This window comes from Capra hircus, chromosome 17 (genome assembly GCF_001704415.2).
Source record: "Capra hircus breed San Clemente chromosome 17, ASM170441v1, whole genome shotgun sequence".
Taxonomy (NCBI): domain Eukaryota; kingdom Metazoa; phylum Chordata; class Mammalia; order Artiodactyla; family Bovidae; genus Capra; species Capra hircus.
This window is the reverse complement of record NC_030824.1, coordinates 74,038-95,108: the sequence shown is the minus strand read 5'-3', so window position 1 is coordinate 95,108 and position 21,071 is coordinate 74,038. Positions and strand designations below refer to the sequence as shown.

At 58.7% G+C, this 21,071-nt stretch overlaps 1 protein-coding gene across 9 annotated transcripts; it reads left to right on the top strand.

Moving 5' to 3' along the window:
- SLC2A11 (solute carrier family 2 member 11) lies at positions 1,364–16,283 on the top strand. Of its 9 annotated transcripts, none has more exons than XM_018060902.1 (12): positions 1,364–1,975; positions 5,439–5,537; positions 7,075–7,235; positions 10,225–10,349; positions 11,863–11,992; positions 12,466–12,614; positions 13,634–13,821; positions 13,934–14,044; positions 14,501–14,602; positions 14,759–14,775; positions 14,898–15,156; positions 15,378–16,283. In XM_018060902.1, the coding sequence occupies exons 1-12, from the start codon at positions 1,895–1,897 to the stop codon at positions 15,576–15,578; spliced, it is 1,623 nt and encodes a 540-aa protein (XP_017916391.1). In that variant the 5' UTR covers positions 1,364–1,894; the 3' UTR covers positions 15,579–16,283. The 9 variants fall into 9 exon arrangements, with proteins under 9 accessions (XP_017916391.1, XP_017916394.1, XP_017916393.1 ...); XM_018060905.1 differs by having other exon boundaries at positions 14,700–14,775; positions 15,029–15,156; XM_018060904.1 differs by lacking the exon at positions 14,898–15,156.

Genomic DNA, 21,071 nt, shown 5'->3' with positions numbered 1-21,071 from the left:
AGAAGGACACTGAGGTCAGAGAGGGGGCAGTCAGGTCAAAGGCGTTCGGCCCACCGGTGGTCAGGGGCAGTAGGGGCCCAGCCGCCACTCCACCCGAAGATGGGCGCCCAGCTGACCGGCTGAAGGACAGACCAGGGCCTCTGGGGTCCAGCCTGGGCCCTGGCTCCAGGCCTTAGGCCTCTGCCCAGACTCCTGTCCCATGACCTCATGGATCAGCGAGGGAAGGCACGCAGCGAGGCAGAGGCAGGGTGGGCTGGGTAGCAGACCTCCCAAGCCCCGCCAAGACCCTGGCTTACCGGCCCGGCCGGGCGCGGGCTGGGTGCGCAGGACAGAGAAAGCGAAATCACCCGGGGATCGCGGAACCGGGGATGCCCAGACTCGGCCAGGAGCCGCGGAGGCAGCTCTGCTGGAGGGCCCCGCGCCTGGCGGGGCACGACTCAAGCCGCTTTGTCTCCGCCTCGGAGCCCCGGAAGGTCGCGCCGCGCCGACGCCGGCAGCGCGGGCTTTGTCGGCCCCTCGCAGGCGGAGCGGGTCTCCGCGGCGCGGGCAGATCCCTGGGAGCTGGCGCCTGGGGCGGGCTGGACGGGTCACCCGCGGGTCTGGAGGCTGCATCTCTGCGGAGGGCCTCGAGCCCAGGTAGTGATGGAGGCCTCATCTGGGGCGGGCTCTGATCAACAAGGCGGCCCGCCGCTTCTGCGGGGCTAGGAGTAGCCAGCGGCTTTTGGGGTCGCGGACCCTGTGGAGCCCTCCAGGCGGCTTTGCGGTATCGATCGCCTGCGGTGCGAGCCGTTGCTGCTCCCGCCTCCGGTTGGATGCTGGGCGCGGGCCTCCCCGGCCTCCGCCCTCCCCGCCGCTCTGGGTCTCAGTTTCCCGATCTGCAGAATAAGAGGCTCTGGCGTGTAGAAGCGAGCGCGGGGCCTGGCTCCCAGGGCTGGGAAGGGGCGCCACCACGCACGCTGGCCGCGGGCGCGGAGGTCCTGAGCACGGAGGCCGTGGGCAGGCCGCCCCTCCTCCCCCGCTGCCTTCTCCCCCTTCCCACCCGGGAAACCGAGACTGGGTGGGACTCCACGCGGGAAGGCCCGCGGGGGAGGCGGCTGTCCACGCTCCCCCCACTCGGGCGTGGTTTGGCCGCCCCATCGCGCAGGGTCCGCTGCGCCGCGCTTGAGGTCTGGCAGCCCAGCCCGGACTCCCAGCACGACTGCGGGGCACAGGGTGCGAGCTCCACCTTGCGGCGTCTCAGGGGCTCTTCCGCAAGGGAGGCTGAAGCCACCCCGTGTGGGGTGTTGAGAGGATTCGTCGTCACCCACAACCTTGACTCGCGCGTGCTGAAGGTTAAACCGCGGGTTAATGTTTGCCGAAGAGAAACCTCAAGCTTCCTTGCTCAAGGATAATAATTAGCGTCTGGCGAGCCCGCGCACTGAGGGGGTGGGGGCAGCTGACTCCAGCAAGGTGTCCACGGGGGGGGGCGGAGTGGGTGCTTCTACGGCAGTGGATCATCGCAAAAGACGCAGAGAGGCGAGCACTTGGCAACTGCTAATATTTTATCTTGTGTATTTTTCCTTAAAAATATATGACGCTTCCAAAGTTCAGAGCAACGAAATAAACCCAAGCAGGAGCGAGAGGAATACGGCATCGTCACTTGCGGCCTGCGTCCTGTCACCGTCGTCGCTCAGATGACCTTCGGGTCTCTGTTTCCATGACCACAAATAGCATCTGTGGCAGGTCTGGTTTCGATTTGACCTTAATCGACCTCCTGGATTCACGAAGGACCTGAGAAGCCCTAAGAAATGAAAGATTAATCCGGCCCAGCGGATCCGCTAGTTGCTCACCTCACAAAGTCCGCTGGACTGGGTTCATCCTGTTTCCGGGGCCAGCGCGGCCTCGCACACAATGCATGCCTGGGCTGCAACCCGAGACCCGCTCTCCTATCCGCGGCTCTGCCGGAGACGGACAGATGAGAGCGCTCCGGAGACTGGTGGGTCGGCCCTTCGTCCCTCCGAATCCTGCCCCTCCTCCGGGGAAAGGGCGGGGACACCTGGGCTGGAGGAGCGTGGGGATGTCCGCGCAGAATCAAGGGCTCAGCCTCAGAGTGCCCGGGGACGGAGACCTCCCGGGGACGGGGTCCTCCCGGGGACAGGGGTCTCCCGGAACCTGAAAGAGGGCGGGGGCGCCAGATGGAGGTGAGAGGCGGCCCCGAAAAGGGGCCGGAAGGGGCGGCGGCGGAGGTCCACAGAAAGGCGCGGCAGGGACCTGCAGAAAGTCGGTCCGGAGGCCGCCGCGGGGCAGGGCAAGGGGAACCAGGGCCGGGATTTCGGGCGAGTCCCGAGCTCGCTGATCAGAGCCGCCCGCCAAGACCTGCGGGGGTCGGAGGCAAGCTGTTTGTTGGGGGAGAAGTCCCCGGATCGGAGCTCCCTTCCGGTCTGCAGAGGTGGGCCCGGACTGGTCCTCGGAGCTGCAGAAACGGGGGCATGGAGGATGCGCGCGAGCCGCCTCATCCCAGATATAGCCTCGGACCCTGGAGACCAGCTCGCGGGCCCCCCACCCCTCACGCCCTGTGCGCCTGCGCGCGCGTTAAGGTGCGCCTTGCTCCAGCCTTCGCAAGCGCCCACCGCACATGCGCCTCGCCTTCCCCTCGGGTCCGCTTCGGGCGAAGGTCTGGCTGGGGCGCAGGGTGCTGGAGCTGTCCCCCACCAGCGTCACTTAGGTTCTCGTGCGGGCCGGACAGCGCCTCCACACTCAGCAGCCCCTGGCCACTGCACCCGCTCCTCGTCCCGTGCGGGGCCTGTTTCCCACCTTCGTCTCCACGCTCCCCCTAAACTCCGTCTCCATTCACCTGCTGCTTTTCCCAGAGCCAGGCATCCGGAATAGCATGTCCACACCGCCCACCACCCCATCCCTGGGGGCTTCCCGCCAGGGCCAACCCGCGGCGGAGTCCCTTCAGAGCCCTGCACGGCGCCTCCCCTCGTCTCCTTGGTCTTCGCGCCGGCGACCCCCTCAACGCCCGGCGCCTTCCCTGACCCCGCCCCAGACCCCGCCCCTCCCCTTCCCCTCTTTCTCTGCGTCTCTGCCAGCTGACACCCTACTGCCTGTCACTCCCCCGCTGGAAGGAAAGTTCCGTGAGATCCCGGATCTCGTCTTTTTGGTTCGCTGCTGTTTCCTCAGCACCTAGAACCGTAGATTTATTGCCCAGAGTGGGAAGGCAAGCCTTCCTCACTCACTGAATGACTCCTCCCCACCATAGCTAACGTTTGAAGGCTTTCATGGCCAGTCGCCGCAGGCCTAGGCGGTCTTCATCCACGGTCTCAGGGAATTAACTAATTTATGCTCCCTTGGCGACCTGGCAGCCTCCGCCCTGCCACCTGGGATCGGTTCTCATCGGGTGACTTGCCGCTTCCTGCGCATCTGCGCTCCTAGTGAGACTCTCACCGCAGGCAGCCCATTAGGGAGCTTCCACGTGACTCCAGCGGGATCGGACTCTCGCGTTCCCACCTGGCTTCCCTCTGTGGCTTCCCGCTTGGGGGGAAGTCACTTAGCCTTATAGGAACTTGGCGGCCGGCCACGGTGCCCGGCACAGACCTGCCCGCAGACTGGTGGCAACATCTTTGGCAAGGTCCTGCCCTGGGAGCCCATTCCCCCGCCTCCCCACCCAGCCGTTTCTCACCATCCGGTGAAAGCAGGTCTGTTTCCACCCCTCCATCGCCCCTACCCGCGCCCCCGCCCCGTGTCTGCCCCCTAGCTCAGTTCCTGGCTGGGTCAGGCACTCGGTATTCGATGGATGAATGAGTAAGTAGCCTTCAGGCTCTGGAAATTTTTCACGAAGTCCTGAGCCAAACATCCTTCTACCATGAAACCTGTATTTAAATATTAAAAAAGTAATAATTATGACACAGCACTTTATACCTGGGAGACAATTTGCAGAACATGAAAGGTAGTATAGCGTTACTGGGAAAAGATCAACAATCCCATTTTCGAACAGTGAACCACTTTGTGAGTGTCTCGTGAAATATCTGGGGGATGCAGGCCACTGTTCTTTGGGAGAGTGGAGAAGCTTCAGTGTGTGCTGAGCTTCCAAAAGATTTAATGAGCGTGTGTGTGTGTGCGTGTGTGTGTGCGCGCGCGTGCGCTAAGTTGCTTCAGTCGTATCCAACTCTGTGCAACCCCGCGGACTGTGGCTCACCAGGCTCCTCTGTCCATGGGGTTCTCCAGGCAAGAATACTGGAGTGGGTTGCCATGCTCTCCTCCAGGGAATTTTCCTGACCCAGGGATCGAACCCAGGTCTCCTGCATGTCCCATAGTACATGTGGATTCTTTACCACGGCACCACCAGGGAAGCCCCTTAATGAACATATTCTTTTGTAATCAAAAATGACAAGACGAGGATGTCCCTGGTGGTCCAGTGGTTAAGACTTCACCTTCCAACGCAGGAGGTGCTGGTTTGATCCCTGGTCCTGGGAGCTAAGATCCACATGCCTCTCGGCAAAAAACAAACAAACAAAAAAGTACCCAAAACATAAAGCAGAAGCAGTGTTGTAACAAACTTAATAAAGACTTTAAAGAAATGACCCACACCAAAAAAATCTTTAAGTGAGAGGTGGGAGGGAGACTCAAGAGGGAGGGGATATAAGTGTGCTTAGAGCTGATTCACGCTGTTGTACAGCAGAAACCAACACAACATTGTAAGGCAATTATTCTCCAATTAAAAATAAATTTTTAAAAGTGTAAAAAAAATCTTTAAAAAGTATATGAGGCAAACTCTAAATAGATGGTGAATGCCTAGGAAAGCTTACCAACCTAACAACGCGGCATCAGGGCGATGAGCCTCCTGGGGGTGCCTTGGGGCGTCGCCCGCCTGTCTAGGGGCACCGCTCTAAGACAGGAAGATGCCCTCTTGTTGTGCCAGGCATGTGCGCACCAGCTGCTGCCAGCCTGGAAGTCGCCATCAGCATCAGCGGGCTCCCGCTGCTCCCTGCGGCTCAAGGTGCCTCCCAGGTCCCCACATGTGTAGGTCCACGTGGCCCCTTCTCTGAACAGAGCGGGGCGCCCAGCCAGTCTGTGGAGAAGCTTCACAGAGCTCCACTCCCCTGGGGCCCCAGCTCAGGGTGTTGTGCCCTGAGCCACAGCAGGCATGCCTGGGGGGCAGCTGGGCAAGGCGGGGGGCAGGGGACCGGGAATGCCTGTCCATCTCCGGGAAATACTGTCAGGGCCTAGGGGCAGTCGGATCCCGGGCTCAGAGCAGAAGGCGAGGGGCATCCCTGCTGCCTGCCCCGTGCTGTTTGGCCTCAGCAACTCCTCTCTGCCTCTGTTTCTTCATCTGCAAAGCGGGGACGTCGCCACTGCCAGCTTCAGACAGATCGCCATGCTGGGATTGGTGGGCTGCAGCCCCGCAGGGGGAAGGCGGGAGCTGCCGTCGGCCACTGGGTCCTCTCCTTTCTCCTCAGGCTCAGGGCAGGGTCCTGCTCCTGACCATCTGTGCGGCTGGTATTGGTGGAACTTTCCAGTTCGGCTACAACCTCTCCATCATCAATGCTCCGACCTTGGTATGTACCCTGCGTGCCCACGGTCACCACCCCAGTGTCAACAGCAGCCCACGTCGCATCTGCAAGCCGCCATCCGCTTGGTGGCGCTTCCTCCCACGCCTCCGCCTCCACTGGGCTGTTCCCCAGGCCCTGCGAGTTCAAATCCAGCTCTGCAATCCCCCCTGAAACTCACACATACTCCTGTGTCTCTGATGTCAGCAGACGACTCCCCCTGTGCCCCCAGGGAGGAGGTGCCCCCTGACTCTGCCCTCCCTCCTGGAAAAACACCAAGTCCGTCCTGACCGTCTCTGGCCTGGGTCTCTGCCGTGATCCTAGTTCAGACCCATCCTTCCTGCGGGGATCACTCGCCCCGCCTCCCCACTGGCCTCCCTGCCTCAGCCTCTCCCCTTGTAGGTCCTCTCAAGTCTGATCAAACCAATGCCCTGCTCAGGAACCTTCTGTGACCCCCAGTGCCTGTAGGATTAAGGACAGACTCATCTACCTGAGGGCTTCGCTGGGGGTTCAGATGATAGAATCTGTCTGCACTACAGGAGACCTGGGTTCAATCCCTGAGTCAGGAAGATCTCCCAGAGAGGGGAATCTCTAGTCTTCTTAGCTGGAGAATTCCATGGACAGAGGAGCCTGGTGGGCTACAGTCCATGTGGCCTCAAAGAGTCAGACATGACTGAGAAACCAATACACACACATCTACCTGAAGTCCAAGGCCTCCTGGGGTCCGAACTTGTCCGCCTGTCTCCTGCCTTGATTCCCCCAACTCCGTGCCCAGAGCAGTTAAACACAGACACCCCACTTGGGCCAAGCCCTCCCTGCCCCTCCTGCAGAAGCCCCTCGAGAGCCACCCAGATGCCATCACTTGCTTGAAGCCTTCCTTCAGCAAGCTCCCAGCTGGACTCAGCCTCCTGCTGGTCCCCTCTTGGGGTCCCATCATCTCTGAGTCCCCAGCAAGCTCGCCAGGGCTGTGCCCATGCTCAGCGAGTGCCTGTGGAAAGGCAGCATCTCTCAGCCCCGGTGATAGAGGCCGCCTCTGACCCACCTGACTGAGGAGGTTATGTGCCCCGTCACATAGCTGGGGCTGCAGGAAAAAAGGTCCTAGGATGGAACTGGGCCCTTCTGTCCCTTCAGGGTTAGGGTTAGGGTACAAGAGAGCAGCTGTCAGCGAACTCACTTCCCATCCAGGAACGGAGCCTGGGGGACAAACGCACCTCCAGCTTCTCTGATACCCTGCTGATGCTCGCTGACGGCCAAGTCGATCAGAAAGCTGGCCAGTGGGGGAGGCTGATGATGTGGCCCAGGTGGGATTGGGGGAGAGACGGGGCTGATCGTGGGCTCAGAGGGGCCACATAGACACTGGCCAGCTCTGAGCTCCAGGACACACGGCACAGCGCCCCACACTCAGGGGAGTTCCGTCCCCCCAACAGCGGGCAGGGGGGCTGGGGAGGCTTGCCTGCCCTGTGGGGGCAGGGTCTGGGGGAGAAGGCCTGTTGTGGGGAGCCCCCACCCCGGGGTGGGGGCTGCTGACCGGCATCTGTGTCCACAGCACATTCAGGAATTCACCAATGAGACGTGGCAGACGCGAACCGGCCAACCGCTGCCCGACCACCTGGTCCTGCTCGTGTGGTCCCTCATCGTGTCCCTGTATCCCCTCGGGGGCCTCCTGGGAGCGCTGCTCGCTGGGCCCCTGGCTGTCACACTGGGAAGGTGAGTGCTTCCCATGGGCCCCCAAGTGCCTCTCAACAAGAGCCACCCTGGTCCACGGGCTGAGGGGTGGGGGCAGGTCACCCGGCAGGCCCAGGCCCGGGTCAGCTCTGCACCGGCCCCGGCTCTGCCTGCTGCGTCACTGAGAAGCCCACATTTCCCAGGGACGTGGGAGAGGAAGAGTCCCCGCTGGGAGGGAGGGAGGACCCACGTCTGACAGGGGAACGCCGCGCAACGCAACGCAACACAGCGCAACGCAACACAGCGCAATGCTCATTCAGCCGTGTCTAGGCCTCCCTGCCCATCACCAACTCCCGGCATTTGTGCAAACTCATGTCCATCGAGTCGGTGATGCCATCCAGCCATCTCATCCTCTGTCCTCCCCTTCTCCTCCTGCCCTCAATCTTTCCTAGCATCAGGGTCTTTCCCAATGAGTCAGCTCTTTGCATGAGGTGGCCAAAGTATTGGAGCTTCAGCTTCAGCATCAGTCTTTCCAATGAATACCCAGACTGGTCTCCTTTAGGATGGACTGGTTGGATCTCCTTGCAGTCCAAGGGACTCTCAAGAGTCTTCTCCAACACCACAGTTCAGAAGCATCAATTCTTCGGCGCCCAGCCTTCCTCATGGTCCAGTTCTCACGTCCACACATGACTCGTGGAAAGACCATGGGTTTGACTAGACGGACCATGAACAGGAGCTTTCTCCCCGAGGCCCCCTTTGTATCCACCTGAGGCAACTCTTGGATCGCAAGCAGGAGACAGACTCTGAGGCGTGGAACGCTGTGAGATCGCGGAGGGCCCTGAGGCAGCTCACCAGCCGGAAGCCGGGCCTGGGGAGGGCGGGCCTGCAGCCTGGCCTCTCCTGGGGGGTCGGGGCGGGGGTCGCCTTGAGCACATCAGCTCCGGCCACGCTGAGACTGCCTCGTCTGCACTCGGGCTCAGAGTCCTGGGAGACGGCTTGTTACTGGCTGAGACGGCAGGGGGAGGCAGGCCAGGCTCCCACCATCCCCTCCTTGGCCGGCCGGGCCGCCCAGCACGCGTCAGGACCATTCTCCTGTATCTTGGGCTCGCCACTTCACGGTACCCAGTCCCGCCCCTCCTGAGCCTGCCCAGGGCACTGCCTCGCCACAGCCACCAGCGCCGACACAACCGAGCTGAGCTGCCCGCAGGCGGGGTTTCCACGAGGCGGCCAGCCTGCCAGCCCTGCAGGCCTCTTAATGTCCCACCGTCTACACGCTGATGGTAAACTTAACTGCCCTCAAGACCTCTCACGGGAAGAGAGACAAACAAAGGGAACGGACAGAGTAACCAAGGGAAAGGAAGCTACTGGCTGAATTTAGCTTAGAGCCCTAGCCTTGGAAACAAGGGACGGGGTCTGCTCCGGGGTTTTGGAGCCGCTCACGCTGTCGCCCGCCTCGCTGACATCCATGCTCCGGTCTCCCAGGCCGGTTTTGGGTCAGCGCTTCCAGAGGTGCAGCTCTTTGCCCACTGGGGTGACCCCAGTCTTTGAGCTGGAGTGGGTGCCACAGTCCTGCCGGCCTGGGCCCTTCAGCAGGCTCTACCCTCTGAGGCAACCAGCTCCTGCGCCGCAAGGCTCCTGAGATGACGCCAGGTGCCGTGGGCTCTCGTCCACCGTTACTGAGGTAACCGCCACTGTCAGAAGCAGATGTGCATAAGACGTTGTGTTTGGCTTTTTAACAGAAGCATCAACTGCAAGCGACAGAAAACCAGGACTCAGCTGGCTAAACCACAGCCAGACACCCCGGTCTGATGTTTCTCCGCTTTCAGGTTAAGAAGATGATAATTCACTGAAGTTGTGGCTTCGCTGCAAAGTCCGAGGTCTTGCATTCTGATTTTCTGGAGGCACTTTCAGCACTACAGTCTAAAGGGTCGAAGGGCAGAGCATCTGGCAGTTGGTCTGGACTGCTGGCCCGCTGCTGAGTGGGCCAGTAGAAAACACTCCCCTCACAGGACCCTGGTTTGCAGATCACCCAGGTTTGCAGATCACCTGGGGTAGGTGTCAGGTCACGACACCCACTGAGGGACAGGCTGCCTCCAAACTGGAAAGAAGCCATCTGAGATTTTTCCCATCCTTTTCTTTTTTAAAAATTACAAGCCACGTCTAGCCCGTTTTCCCAGCAGGACCTGAGCTGCAGGATCTCCTGTGAGCCCTCGTGGTGACCTCAGGGTGGCGCCTCCGAGCGCAGAGTCAGGAGCCCAGAGCTGACGCTGACGTGCCCAGTGTCCCCTTCCCGGTTTGCCAGTCTGTCCCGCTGAGCCAGCTGGGCAGGGGCCGTCCAGACGTCCTGCTCTGGGCAGTGACTGTGATGGATGGAGGGTGCAGGAGTTTCCCTGGCTCTCCTTCCCTCCCTTCCCAGGCTTCCCTGGGTCTGAGAAGTCAGATGTCAGGCACTTGCCTTACGAAGGCCTTTGAGGAGAGCGCTGCTCGGTCTGTAGGGATAAACACATGAAATTCGAGCTCTGTCCATTCAAGCTGTGGTGGAGGCAGAAAGGACAGTAGTCTGAGGGTATGCTGGGGACGGGGGGCTTCCCTGGCTCAGAGGATAAAGAACCCGCCTGCCAGTGCAGAAGACCAGGGTTCGATCCCTGGGTCGGGAAGATGCCCTGGAGGAGGGCATGGCAACCCACTCCAGTATTCTTGCCTGAAGAATTTTATGGACAGAGGAGCCTGGTGGGCCACAGCCCATGGGGTTGCAAAGAGTCAGACACGACTGAAGCAACTTAGCAGGCACCCACTGGGGCTGTGGGTAGGGGTTGGCCCCTGAGGGCATCCCATGGGCGACCCCAGCTGCAGTGGCCGGCGTCACTTCTGTGCAGGCAGCTCACACTCCTCACACACACACACACACACACACGCACACAGGGGCGTGATCAGGGCTGGCTGTGGATGCAGGGAAGGGTCCCTGTGGGGGAGAGGGGTCGTCCTCGGCACTGAACCTGAGCCTGCCTTGCCTGTGCTCCGCTTCCCCAAGGAAGAAGTCCCTGCTGGTGAACAACGTCTTCGTGCTGGCCGCCGCAGCGCTGTTTGGCTTCAGCCGCAGAGCGGGCTCCTTCGAGATGATCATGCTGGGAAGGCTGCTCGTGGGCATCAGTGCAGGCACGGAGTGGGCCTGGGGGTCGCCTTTCCTTCCCGTTGCCCCGTATTCCTGTCATTCACTCATTTCCTTTCCAGGCGTGCTCACCATCTTTTTTTTTTCAGAATGACTTACTCATGATTTATCTTAAAAGGCTCATATAACTAGACAGTTGAAGTGGATCTAGAAAAAATGGAAACGCTCTACAGGGCTGGGAGGACAGGCATCCCCAGAAGGCTAAGCCGGGAGCTTCCTGGCGGTCAAAGTGTAGAGGCACGTAGGAGCAGACCTCTGGTCATCCCCACAGAAGCCGAGGAGCCTGCCAGGGACCTCGGGCTCCTGCAGGGGTGGGGTGTGGAGCAGAATCTTGAGCGTGTCCACCTGGGCTTTTAGGGGTGCCATCATCAGTCCCCTCGACGCCCCACTGTGTATACAGCTGGGTGCCCATCTCTTTATTAGGTGTCTATTCCTGTGACACAAAGCGCTCCACAATTCAATGGCTTAAAGCCAGCAACGCTGATCCACTCGCGGTTTCTATGGGTGAGGGACCCAGAGTGTCTTAGCTGGGGGGTCCTGGCTTGGGGCCGCTCGGGAGGCTGTAACGTGTCAGGCGGGGCTGTGGTCAGCTGAGGTTTGGCCGTGGCTGGTGGGCCTGCTGCTGAGATGCTGTCGGCCTTGGGTGCGGTTTCCTGGGGGCTGCGCTCCCCAGCCTGCACGGGTCTCCCAGCAGGGCTGCTGAGTGTCCGTGCAGCACAGTGGCTGGCTTCCTCCAGGGGAAGTGATGGGTGGCAGAGAGCCCGTGTGTGTGAGTGTGTGTGTGTGCGCACACACATGCACGCGCGCCTGTGTGTGGGCCCACAAGGAGAGAGTCCCGGGGAGGTTTATGGCCTGATCTCAGGAGTCACACACCGTCAGCTTTGCCACGAAGCGAGTCACTAACAACAGCCCACGCTCAGGGAACAGGCCAGGTCAGACGGTGCCTTTGTGCCCCGAGTTCCTAGCGCAGAAGGAACCCCTCCCGCAGCGTCTGCAGCACGAGTAGGCTACCTCTGAGAATTTCTGGCCATCAGCGCAACCCCGCTCCTCTCAGCTCCCCCAGCCAGTGCCCAGAGAGGCAGGGCCTTGTCGGGGGCCTGTTTCCCGACCTGAGGGCAGGGAAGGGCTGCAGGAGCACCCCAGCTGTGTTCCCTGGCAGATGAATGGTGCCCGGCACTGCCAGCTGTCACCCTCTGGGGTGGGCGGGGGGGCGGCGCCTGTCCGTCCCAGCACCCCATGCAGTGCTTGGGCGCCGGGGGCCTCCCTGGGGCAGGTGGGAGGGGGACAGCCTACAGCTGATGGGCGCCGGCTCCCTCCTGCCCCTCCTGCTCCCCAAGGGTGACCAGGGTTTCTCTCCTGGGAGTCCTGGGGGAGGACTGGAGTCCTTCCTGCCCGACGGCGGGGAGCGGGGGCGAGGGGGGGAGGAACCCCCAGAGCGCTCAGGCTGAGGGAGGAACCTGGAGGCCCAGCCCGTGGCTGACCGTTGCCCTGCACGGCCAGGTGTAGGCATGAACGTCCAGCCCATGTACCTGGGGGAGAGTGCCCCCAAGGAGCTCCGAGGGGCCGTGGCCATGACCTCCGCCATCTTCACCGCCGTGGGGCTCGTGATGGGTCAGGTGGTTGGACTCAGGTACACGCCGCCCCCCACCCCACGCACTGAGTGGTTAGAGGGCAGCCTAAACTTCCCCCTACCCCCAAGTAGGTTCAGACGTGGCTTCCTTGGACGAAGGCATTGAAAGCCGTCCATGGGCTTCTGGCCAGCATGCTGTCTGTCAGCCTCTTCCAGCCCCGAAGGACCAGGCGGCAGGGACAAGTCTGGACAGAGGACAGGGGGCAGGTTTGGGCTTTGAAAGGGAGCGTGTACTGTTTGTCCCAGAAAAGAGAGGCGAGGGCAGAACCTGGAGCCCTGGGGAGAGCCCTGGAGAGAGGAGCCGCCAGGGATAGCGGAGGCCATGGCCCTGCCCTGCCGTGGGTCCCTAGCTGGGTGTCCGACCCAGAGCTGGCTAGGAGGAGGCACAGGGGAACGTGGATGCTGCCCTCAGGGGCGGGAGGGAACAGGGCTCCGACCAGGCGGCGCTGGCCCAGCCCCTCCTGTCTCCCCAGGGAGCTCCTGGGTGGCCCGCAGGCCTGGCCCCTGCTGCTGGCCAGCTGCCTGGTGCCCGGGGCGCTCCAGCTGGCCTCCCTGCCCCTGCTCCCTGAAAGCCCACGCTACCTGCTCATTGACTGTGGAGACCCTGCGGCCTGTCGGGCAGGTGAGCCTCTGGCTTGGGCCCCCAGACCACGCTTCCCATGGGGCACAAGTGGCCAGAGCGCGCAGGTCGTCCGTCTCACGTAGGAAAAGCTGTTGCTCTCTCGGTGCCTTAATTTCATGACTCATCCGTCCCTTTGACGCTCTTTATCAGGGGCCTGTCCTGAGCGGCAGGGCAGTGGGAGGGCACAGACCCAGCCCCTGCCATCTGGGAAGCCCCAGGCAGGTGCGAAGAAAGATCCCGCCGCCCCTGCCACAGGCAAGATGATGAAACCCAGAGCAAGGGCTCAAGGGCCTGATGCCAGCTAGGCTGGTGGTCTCACCTGCTAGCCAAGGCCACAGTAAGGATGCCCAAGGAACAATCCCCAAACCTCCGGCTTAAAACAGCAATCCTTTACGCGGCCTCCTCTACTCATTCACTTGTTGGGCTGGGCTGAACGACCCTGCTGATTTCAGCCCGGCTGGCCCAGGGTGCCAGGGTGCCAGGGTCAGCGAGGGCTAGCCAGCCCAGCCTGCTTCTGCTGCCAGTTTTGCTCATCTTGGTCACTGTCGAGGGTCAGCAGGGCATGGGCTGATCTAGGACCGTCCCAGCTGGGCTAACCCTGCGGCCCAGAGCGAGTCAGGGGGCAGAGCCAAGGAGCGGCGCGCACACGCCCACTTAGCGGGAGCAGCTGCCAAATACCGCAACCCCAGGAGCTCTGTGGGCACGGGGACCCCTGGAGAGCCGAGGCGGCAGTGCCAAGCGGCCACAACTGCGTCCTGCGTGAGGCACCCGCAGACCACCGGGGTTCTTAAAGCCTTTCTGGTCCGTGGGGCTGCGAAGTGACCCGGAGCGGGGTGTGGGGAGCTGACTATGGGGGCCACCGAGAGGCTGGGGACTCTGCCCCTCCTCCTCCCCCGTCCCTCCCCTCCCCTCCCCCTCCTCCACCCTTTCCTGCCCCACTCCTCCCTGCCCCCTGCCCCCTTCTCTCCCCCTCCCCTCCCCTCCCCCATCCGTCCCCGTCCTCCCCTCCCCCTCCCCAGCGCTTCAGCGGCTGCGGGGCCCCGCGGACCTGGCCGGGGAGCTGGCCGAGCTGGAGCAGGAGCGCGCCGTCTGCCGGGGCGGCCGCGCGCGGCGCCCGTGGGAGCTGTTCCGGGAGCGCGCGCTGCGGCGGCAGGTGGCCAGTCTGGTGGTGCTGGGCGGAGCCATGGAGCTGTGCGGGAACGACGCGGTGAGCCGGCCGTGCGGGCCCCGGAATGCGAGCGGGCGGGGACGGCTGGGAGCCGGGGCAGCCGCTGCCCGGCGCGACGCGAGCCGGCGCGCAGCGGCCCCTCTCCCCGCAGATGTACGCCTACGCGTCGGCCGTGTTCAGCCAGGCAGGGATCCCGCAGGCCAAGATCCAGTACGCGGCCATCGGGACCGGGGGCTGCGAGCTGCTGGCGACGCTGCTCAGCGTGAGTCTGCTGGGGCCGACCCCCAGCGCCTAGCCCTGCGGCGGACCCTCGGGGTGCTCACCTTGGGGGTGCAGACCGTCGGGGTGCTCACCGTGGGGTGCAGACTGCCGGGGTGGAGACCCTCGGGGTGCTAAGGCTCCAGGCACCACAGGCCTCCAAGCTAAGGCACTTCCACTTCAGGTCACTGTGTTAAAATGCAGGGAGCGTGCGAGCACTTATTGAGCACCTGCTGTTTGCCAGGTGCTCACACCGCCATTTTGAGATGGAGAAACCCAATGGGTGTTGAGTGACCGCGGCCCTCTGCGAAATTAATAATGTCTTAATCCGCGAAGTGGCAAACCGCGCCCACCCCTCGCCAGCTTCTGCATGGTGCCCCTGCCCACTGCGGGCCGGCGGCCTAGCGGCCCTTGACCGGGGCTGCAGCGGTGAGTCATCCAGGGCTCCTTCCCTTCGCAGTGCCTGGCGATTGAGAGGGCGGGCCGGCGGGTGCTGCTGACTGGGGGCTACGGCCTGATGACCTGCTGGGGGAGCGTCTTCACGGTGGCCCTGTGCCTCCAGGTAGCTGGGCCCTTTGGCGGGGCAGGTGAGGGGGTGGGGGTGGGGAGGCTGGGCCCCGCCCACTTTCCCTTCGCCCCGCCCCCTGCCCCTGCCGCAGGGCTCTTTCTCCTGGACGCCCTACCTGGCCATGGCCTGCATCTTCGCCTTCATCCTCAGCTTTGGCATCGGCCCTGGTGAGTTGGGGCCCCGGGGGCTCCCTCCTCTGGGCCTGGCTGAAGGACCAGGGGTGTCTGGGAGAAGGATGAGTGGGTGTACCTAACCCTAACCCTGACACCCTCACCCCTGCCTGGTACAGGCTTCTGGGAGGGCGTGGCTGGAGGAAGGCTGGGGGACCCCACTTTCTTGTCCTGGTATGGGGGCAAGGTGGGGTGAGGCAGGCCAGGGAGCTCCGACTGGCAGCGCCCCCGTCCCTACGCCCCCTTCCAGCCGGGGTGACCGGGATCCTGGCCACAGAGCTGTTTGACCAGATGGCCCGGCCTGCCGCCTACATGGTCTGCGGGGCGCTCATGTGGACCATGCTCTTCCTCGTGGGGCTGGTGTTCCCCTTCCTCGTGGTAGGCCTGCCTGCCCCTGCCCCCTGGGGGTTGGGGGCCTGCCTTTGTAGTGTGAGAACCCCCCCCCCCAGGCTCCATCCATCCAGGGAGTGTGAGCCTGAAGGGGGAGGGGGCTCACCTGAGCCAAGAGGGCGGAGGCCCTCGCAGGGCCTGTGCGGGGGGCCCCGGGCGGCGGGGGGCTCCATGGCCACAGCAAGCCTCGGGTCTCTCGCAACCTCCAGGAGGGCTTGTCCCACTTCATCTATGTGCCTTTCCTCTGTGTCTGCGTCTGCGCGGCCGTGTACTCGGGCATCTTCCTCCCCGAGACCAGAGGCAAGAGCTTCGTGGAGATCTCGGAGGAGCTGCACAGACTCAACTTCCCAGGGAGGAGCCGAGGCCCAGCGTGGGCCGGCCCCGAGGTCGTCCGGTCCACGGAGCTGTAGCTCGGCCGGCACGGCGGGGGCCAGCCCCGGACCCTCCTCCTCCTGTGGAGCCCCTGGGTGTGCAGGCCTGGTGCTCAGCCTCAGAGAGATGGTTTCAGGGGCCTCTCGGCGCCCTGTGTCTGGAGGCTGTCGGCAGGAAACCAACCATGACAAACTCAGAGAAACGCAGGGGAAGAAAATACAGCTTGTGACACCTTGGAGAGGGGCGTGGTCACGAAAGGATTTTGCGAGGAACTGATTTTTTTAATCAAATTTTTTGAGGTGTAATTTACACACAGTAAAATGCATCCGCAAGTGTGCGTCCCCGAGTTTTGACACGTGTGTGTACCTGTGAACCACGCCACGGCCCAGGGAGGCCGCTCACGCCGCCCCTCCTGCCGCTTCCTGATCAGTACCCCCCACCCCACCCCCGAAACCTGGGACCTGCCTTCTGTCGCTGGAGGTCGCATTTCTCTCTCAGACCATTGGACGAAAGTCCCCACTGTGTGCATGCGTCTGTGTTTGGTCTTGCTCCAGAGGAAGTCTCTGAGACGAATGCGTATTTTTGCATGTAGTAGCGCATAGTCCTTTGTGTGGCTTTGTGTTCGCTGTATGGATGTACCATAATTTGGTAACCCGTTTCCCTGTTTGTGGACATTTGCACTGGTTTTAATTGTTGGCCACGATGAATAAATCTGCTGTGAACATTCCTGCACGAGGTGTATAGACATGTGCCTTCATTTCTTTTGGGTAAATGAATTGCTGAGTTTAATAACGAATGCGTGTTTACCTGTAGAAGAAACTCTTCCAGACTGATGATACTGTCTTACATTCCCACTAGCCATCCACGAGACTTCTGGAACCTCCAGTCCTCCTCAGCCCTTGGCATCATCAGTCTCTTCAAATCAGCCATCCTGCTGAGTGTAGTGGCGCCTCGTGGTGTAATTGTGGGATTTCCCTGATGGGCAGTGACGCTGAGCATCTTTTTATGTACTAATACAAATGGTGCGCCATTCACAGATCTCCTTTGCTGAAGAATCTGTTCAAATCTTTTGCCCATTGTTTAAAAAAAATTTTTTTTTGAGCAGTTTCAATTTGACAGCAAAATGGAGAGGAAAGTACCGGGATTTCTCGTGTGCCCCTGGCCCCCATACATGCACAGCCTCTCTCATCAGTGTCCCCACCAGAGCTGATGTCTGTCGCAACCCACAACCCTATGTTGAGGTGTCATTATTATCCAAAGTCCACGGTTTACACTGAGGTTTTCTCCTCTGTATTTTGCATGCTAATTTTTAGCTGCTTTTCCACGCTAATATTTTCCATGCTAATTTTCTCTCCTGTACATGCTGTGGGTCTACAGATGTATGGTGACATGTATCCACTCTCTGCTCTACGTGGTCATCCCTTTCCTGCCCTGCACACCCCCTGTCGATCACTGATCTTTTTACAGTCTACAATCGTAGCTGAAGTTGAACGGTTCTACGAAGACCTACAAGACCTTGTAGAACTAACACCCAAAAAAGATGTCCTCTTCATTATAGGGGACTGGAATGGAAAAATAGGAAGTCGAAACACCTGGAGTAACAGGCAAATTTGGCCTTGGAATGCGGAATGAAGCAGGGCAAAGACTAATAGAGTTCTGCCAAGAAAATGCACTGGTCATAGCAAACACCCTCTTCCAACAACACAAGAGAAGACTCTACACATGGACATCACCAGATGGTCAACAGCGAAATCAGATGGATTATATTCTTTGCAGCCAAAGATGGAGAAGCTCTATAGAGTCAGCAAGAAAAAGACCGGGAGCTGACTGTGGCTCAGATCATGAACTCCTTATTGCCAAATTCAGACTCAAATGGAAGAAAATAGGGAAAACCGCTACACCATTCAGGTATGACCTAAATCAAATCCCTTATGATTATACAGTGGAAGTGAGAAATAGATTTAAGGGCCTAGATCTGATAGATAGAGTGCCTGATGAACTATAGAATGAGGTTCATGACATTGTACGAGAGACAGGGATCAAGACCATCCCCATGGAAAAGAAATGCAAAAAAGCAAAATGGCTGTCTGGGGAGGCCTTACAAATAGCTGTGAAAAGAAGAGAACTGAAAAGCAAAGGAGAAAAGGAAAGATATAAGCATCTGAATGCAGAGTTCCAGAGAATAGAAAGAAGAGATAAGAAAGCCTTCTTCAGCAATCAGTGCAAAGAAATAGAGGAAAACAACAGAATGGGAAAGACTAGAGATCTCTTCAAGAAAATTAGAGATACCAAGGGAACATTTCATGCAAAGATGGGCTCGATAAAGGACAGAAATGGTCTGGACCTAACAGAAGCAAAAGATATTAAGAAGAGGTGGCAAGAATACATGGAAGAACTGTACAAAAAGGATCTTCACGACCAAGATAATCACGATGGTGTGATCACTAATGTAGAGCCAGACATCCTGGAATGTGAAGTCAAGTAGGCCTTGGAAAGCATTGCTATGAACAAAGCTAGTGGAGGTGATGGAATTCCAGTGGAGCTATTTCAAATCCTGAAAGATGATGCTGTGAAAGCGCTGCACTCAATATGCCAGCAAATTTGGAAAACTCAGTGGCCACAGGACTGGAAAAGGTCAGTTTTCATTCCAATCCCAAAGAAAGGCAATGCCGAAGAATGCTCAAACTACCGCACAATTGCACTCATCTCACACGCTAGTAAAGGAATGCTCAAAATTCTCCAAGCCAGGCTTCAACAATACGTGAACCGTGAACTTCCTGATGTTCAAGCTGGTTTTAGAAAAGGCAGAGGAACCAGAGATCAAATTGCCAACATCCGCTGGATCATCAAAAAAGCAAGAGAGTTCCAGAAAAACATCTATTTCTGCTTTACTGACTATGCCAAAACCTTTGACTGTGTGGATCACAATCAACTGTGGAAAATTCTGAGAGAATGGGAATACCAGACCACCTGACCTGCCTCTTGAGAAATCTGTATGCAGGTCAGGAAGCAACAGTAAGAACTGGACATGGAACAACAGACTGTTTCCAAATAGGAAAAGGCTGTATATTGTCACCCTGCTTATTGAAGTTCTATGCAGAGTACATCATGAGAAACACTGGACTGGAAGAAGCACAAGCTGGAATCAAGATTGCCAGGAGAAATATCAATAACCTCAGATATGCAGATGACACCACCCTTATGGCAGAAAGTGAAGAGGAACTCAAAAGCCTCTTGATGAAAGTGAAAGAGGAGAGTGAAAAAGTTGGCTTAAAGCTCAACATTCAGAAAACGAAGATCATGGCATCCTGTCCCATCACTTCATCGTAAATAGATGGGGAAACAGTGGAAACAGTGTCAGACTTTATTTTGGGGGGCTCCAAAATCACTGCAGATGGTGACTGCAGCCATGAAATTAAAAGAGGCTTACTCCTTGGAAGAAATGTTATGACCAACCTAGACAGCATATTCAAAAGCAGAGACACTACTTTGCCACCAAAGGTCCATCTAGTCAAGGCTATGGTTTTTCCAGTGGTCATGTATGGATGTGAGAGTTGGACTGTGAAGAAGGCTGAGCACCAAAGAACTGATGCTTTTGCACTGTGGTGTTGGAGAAGACTCTTGAGAGTCCCTTGGACTGCAAGGAGATCCAACCAGTCCATTCTGAAGGAGATCAGCCCTGGCTGTTCTTTGGAAGGACTGATGCTAAAGCTGAAACTCCAGTACTTTGGCCACCTCATGCAAAGAGTTGGCTCATTGGAAAACACTCTGATGCTGGGAGGGATTGGGGGCAGGAGGAGAAGGGGACGACAGAGGATGAGATGGCTGGATGGCATCACAGACTCAATGGACGGGAGTCTAAGTGAACTCCGGGAGTTGGTGATGGACAGGGAGGCCTGGCGTGCTGCAATTCATGGGGTGGCAAAGAGTCACACACGACTGAGCGACTGAACTGAACTGAACTGAACTGTCCTTTCTTAATCCTGCTGTTACGCAGCCTTTTCAGATTGGGTTCTTTCACTTACTAATGTGTATTTTAGTTTCTTTCCTGTCTTTTTATAGCTTTTAAAAGTCCATTTCTTTTTGCACTGAGTAAAATTCCATTGTCCAGATGTCCACAGTTTATTTTTGGTTGCTTCTGGAAATCATGAGTAAGTAGGTACACGCACCCACGCGCAGGTGTTTGTGTGGACATACGTTCTTACCTCGTTTGGGTGAATACTAAGAAGCATGATTGCTGGGTCACAGAGCAAGAGTCTGTGTAGCTTTGTGAGAACCCACTAAGCCCTCCTCGAGTGGCTGTGCCAGTCTCGTTCCCGCCAGCAGCGAGCGGGCGCTCCTGTCGCTCCGCGCCCTCAGCACCGTTTGGTTCGTCAGTGTTCCGGATCCTGGCCGTTCTGTTAATAACGGGTGCATGGTGCTATTTTGTTTTTGTGGTTTGTACTTCCCTGAGTTCAAACCTGGAGCGTCTTTTCATAGGCTAATTTTCCACCTGTATATATCTTCTCTGGTGAGTATCCCTTTAAAGTGACCAATTTTTTTTTTTTTTTTAATTACTTGTTTTTGGCTGTGCTGGGTCTTTGTTGCCGTGCGGGCTCTTCTCGAGTTGCGAGTTGCGGTGCGCGGGCTTCTCACCGGAGTGGCTTCTCTGGTTGTAGGGCTTGGGCTCCAGGACGAGCAGCCTTCAGGGGTTGCGGTCCCCCCGCCCTGGGGCACAGGCTCAGTAGTTGAGCCTGTAGAGTATGTGGGATCTTCCTGGACCAGGGATCAAACCCAAACCTGTGTCTCCTGCATTGACAGAATTTTTTTTTTTTTTTTTTACCAATGAGCCACCAGGGAAGCCCTGTTTGGTCAATTTTTAAAAATCAAGTTGTTTGCTTTCTTATTGTTGAGCTTTAAGACTTCTTTGTATATTTTGGATAATAGCCTTCAATCAGATGCATCTGTTGCAAATGTTTTCTCCCAGTCTGTGGCTTGCCCTTTCATCTTGACAGTGCCTTCCGCAGAGCAGACGTTTGTAATTCTAAAGAAGGTGAGCTCATCGATTCTTTCATGGCTCGTGGGCATCTAAAAATCGCCACCAAATCCATAGTCGTCCAGATTCGCAACCAGCGTCCAGCAATGTTTTCAGCTGCGCCCCACAGCTTGCAGGATCTCAGGTCCCCAACCAGGCTTGAACCCCGGGCTCTTGGCAGTGAAAAGGGCCAGGTCCCAACCCCTGGGCCACTAGGGAACTCGACTATTCATTTACTGGCAATGGATGTGCAGTGGTGCCGGCGTCGTTCACTGAGAAGACCATTTTCCCCGCTGGATTGCCTTGGCACCTGGGTACAAAAGCCAGCTGGCCACTGTTGTGTCGTGAAGACTTTGTTGGCTTCCACAGGGAGCAGTGACCGCCAGGTTAGCAGAAGTGGCGGGCAGTGGGCTCTTCAGGGAGTGAGAACTCTCTGAGCCAGGCTCAGGGGAGGTCTCGCGGAGAAGTCACCTGGGGCTGGCTTCCTACAGACAGGCCCAGCTGGGGCTCCCTTGGA